The sequence below is a fragment of the Dama dama genome, chromosome 15 (genome assembly GCF_033118175.1).
Source record: "Dama dama isolate Ldn47 chromosome 15, ASM3311817v1, whole genome shotgun sequence".
NCBI classification, from domain to species: domain Eukaryota; kingdom Metazoa; phylum Chordata; class Mammalia; order Artiodactyla; family Cervidae; genus Dama; species Dama dama.
The window spans coordinates 76,046,879-76,050,368 of record NC_083695.1 but is presented as its reverse complement, the minus strand read 5'-3'; the positions used below and the strand labels follow the sequence as shown (position 1 = coordinate 76,050,368).

Genomic DNA, 3,490 nt, shown 5'->3' with positions numbered 1-3,490 from the left:
TCAGCAGTGTGTGACAAGATTTGGTACATATCCTGCAACAAATTCCTGGCACTTCACTATTACTCAAAGACATTAGGGGCAGGGAAAGATTCAAGTGATTTAATTAAGTAATCAAAAGCAGTATTTTTATTAAAACAAACATTCATAAAAAGAAATCTATATTCATATAGTATTCTTATAATTTTAAAGTACAACTATTCAAAGAAATATCTTACTTTCAAAAGTACTTAGAACTCTGCCCCTCTTACCCTCACAGTTAAAAGTTTACTCTTCTCTTGGGCTCGGATCTAGGTTGCGTTAACATGGCGAAACGCACCAAGAAGGTCGGAATCGTGGGCAAATACGGGACCCATTATGGTGCCTCCCTCAGGAAAATGGTGAAGAAAATTGAAATCAGCCAGCACGCCAAGTATACATGCTCTTTCTGTGGCAAAACCAAGATGAAGAGAAGAGTTGTGGGCATTTGGCACTGTGGTTCCTGCATGAAAACAGTAGCTGGTGGTGCCTGGACCTACAACACCACTTCTGCTGTCACAGTAAAGTCTGCCATCAGAAGACTGAAGGAATTGAAGGACCAGTAGAAGCACCACCATTTGATAATGTTGCTAGCCTATAATAAATGGGTTAATTTATGTAACAAAAAAAAAAAAAAAAGTTTACTCTTCTCTCCCACTATGGGTACACTGTCAGAAAAGTTTGAGAAGCTAAATCTACAGCATCTAGGCTTCTGCCTTCAGGTACTACTGCGCTTGTGCATGCTGATTTTGTGTTTTGAACTCTCCAAGATGCTTGTGTATTAAATTTCCACTCTCTCCTTAGTGTCATGCAAAGCCAAGAGCTTCTTGTCAGAGTGGACAAAAAAGTGATAGGGAAGAAATAAAGAGAAATAAAGAAGAAATAAAAAGAAATAAAGTGATGTGGGACACGTTTTCGTGCACAAGCAGATGACTTTTTCTGGGTAATGTTGCTTAGCAGATAGAGAAGACTTGATGTCATAATCAAGTCACAGAAGCTCAGAAACTAACTATGGAACATCCTAAAGCTGGTGATTGAAGTCTGTTAGTTGTGTTTCACATTGCCTTTTGGAGATAACTTGTCCCAGGCCACATGGACATATTTATGTTCATAACGGGTGTGATTGATGGAATAGTTCATGTACTATTATGTGTGTACAGAGTGGGCTGTCTTAACTCATACATAAAAGCCCTTTCCAATGATTTTTACAATTAGGTATTATTATGGCAATGTATTTTTTTAAATGTGATATTTACTCAATATTATAATTAATATATAAGCCCTCTCCAGATGAAATCAGAGAAGTTTTTATATAGAGACATATTTATAGCTCCTGTATAAGGCACACCATCATATAGGTAGTAAATGTTTATATTTTTATGGAAATATTGATCTACATGCTGTAGTCAGTTTTATATTCATAGTTCCTTTTCTTTCATCATCTCCAAAACAAATTTCTTACACCTTTCCTTCAATGATATGATTTTTGCTCCTTTGGCCATTTGAAAAGACTGTTTAATTTTTCTTTAGTTCATCAAACAGACCAAAACTCCTAGGCTGGTCATTCTGAAGTTTCTTTGTGTTGTACAGTCTTACACTTTTTGTGTGGTGAGGAAATTTTAAACACTATTATTTTCTGAATGGGCTTTTATAATAGGGATCACAGAGTAATAGAAATAAAGATGAGTCAGAAAGCAAATGCATCTGTCCATTGGATGGAGGGGCAAGATGAAGAGGCTTCAAGAACATTAGGAAGCTGGTTATGAGCCAGAGGGAGAGTTTTAGGAGGAGGCCACATTAGTCAAACAGCAGGAGACCCTTGCTTCCATTGGGTTTGCATTTAGAGCTAAAGGCATTTCTTTGCTTACACAGTGACAAGAGGCAGGGATGGGAGAACAAGAGCATGGACATCCACACATCCATAACTACTGTTTGCAAAGCAAATGGTGTGTCCCAGGCCCCTGCTAAGCCTTGTTCAAGCCTAGTGTTTTTTAATATTCCCACCACCCTAGGAGGTGGGTACTGTTGTCACTTATGCCCTATAGATGAAGAAACTGAAGCTTAGAGAAATTGTCAGTGCATCAATTTCACATCTCCACAACGGCCTGGGTAAGGTTTGGTTTTATGTGATCAGAAAGACCTTAATTCTAATGATGTATATCTAAGAGATTATTATTATTGAGCTAAATGCTTGGAGTTGGAACGCCTCAGTGCCTTCTGATCTTTATAGGGTGAAGGCTTTCTGCAGGGAGCAAAAAGCAATGTTTTGGTCTTTGAGAGCCTCTGCTTGCCATTAGCTGAGTACCCACACAATAAACTGAGCATCCTTCAGGTGAACCTTGGCTTTAAAATTTAGAGATGTGTGCAATAATGAGAGAGCCATGGATTTTTAAAAAATCAGCAGTTTTGAAAGAGAGAAGAAAGTTTATAAAGATAACCCTATTAAAGACATCAAAATGTCTCTTGCTTATGGTTAAAAAACTTACAGTATGCCAGAACACTATAATATTACAAATGACTCTCAGTAGTCATCCACTTTCTTTTTTTTTATATTATGCCTGGGGATTTAATATTTGATCATTTTCCTTTTAATGGCCTTAAATAAATGGATAGGATTGAGAGCCACAATACCTGAAGATGTAAAATTTAAAAAGAGAGAGAGGTAAGTTTAGGGTCTAGAGATTTTTTTTCTTTGTTTCCCATGCATACTACATCATCTAAGTCAATCTGCCAGAAAAGAGATTTATAGTTGAGGATGAGGAATACTGTCAAGAAAGTAAATGTGCCCATGAATCCAATTTGGAAGATGAAAAGTACAAAAGAGGAGAGGTTCCCAAAGGGAAGCCCCTCTCCAGAGTGTGTGTTTGTAAGTCAGAGTGTGTATTTGGGGTCAGGTTTATTCAGCACACACTTAATTGAGCTGATAGAAATATCTTCTTCAAAGATAATCATGTGTAAATCTCTGGGTGGTGGAATAAGGATTATGGATCATATTTTCTATTACCCTTTCCTTTCTTGAGATTCTTATCATCAATCACCTCCAATAACTAGATCATTGAGTCTCAAAATCCTCCAGGTGATTCTAATGGATGGTCTTTGAACCATATTTTGAAGACACTGAAATCAAATCACATCGTTTTGATTCCCCTACTTCCTCCTTAGTCTCAGAGCAGCAGTTATAATTTAATTTGCCCATCTAGGAAAAGTCTGTGCTCAGCAGAGTGACTTCTGCTAGGTGGCTTGGAGAGGTGTCACTTTCCTTCACATGGGGACTCATGAGCAGTGATTTGGGACTGTCACCAAGACTGTTATTAGAGGTTGGAAGCTGTCAGAATATTTAAAGAAGTCTCTGCAACCCCAAGAATATAGGGATAGGTCCTTTCTTACTGGTCTGAGAACTCAATCAAACCAAGGTAGAGACACGATCCTGTGTTCCTGTTGGGAGCACAGAAGACAGGAATTGAGGGAGCAGATG

General features: G+C 38.0%; 1 protein-coding gene across 1 annotated transcript; it reads left to right on the top strand.

The window, feature by feature from the left end:
• The first annotated feature begins 295 nt into the window (after positions 1 to 295).
• LOC133070759 (large ribosomal subunit protein eL43-like) lies at positions 296 to 633 on the top strand. Its single transcript, XM_061163162.1, has one exon. The coding sequence runs from the start codon at positions 303 to 305 to the stop codon at positions 579 to 581; it is 279 nt and encodes a 92-aa protein (XP_061019145.1). The 5' UTR covers positions 296 to 302; the 3' UTR covers positions 582 to 633.
• Positions 634 to 3,490: the final 2,857 nt, after the last annotated feature.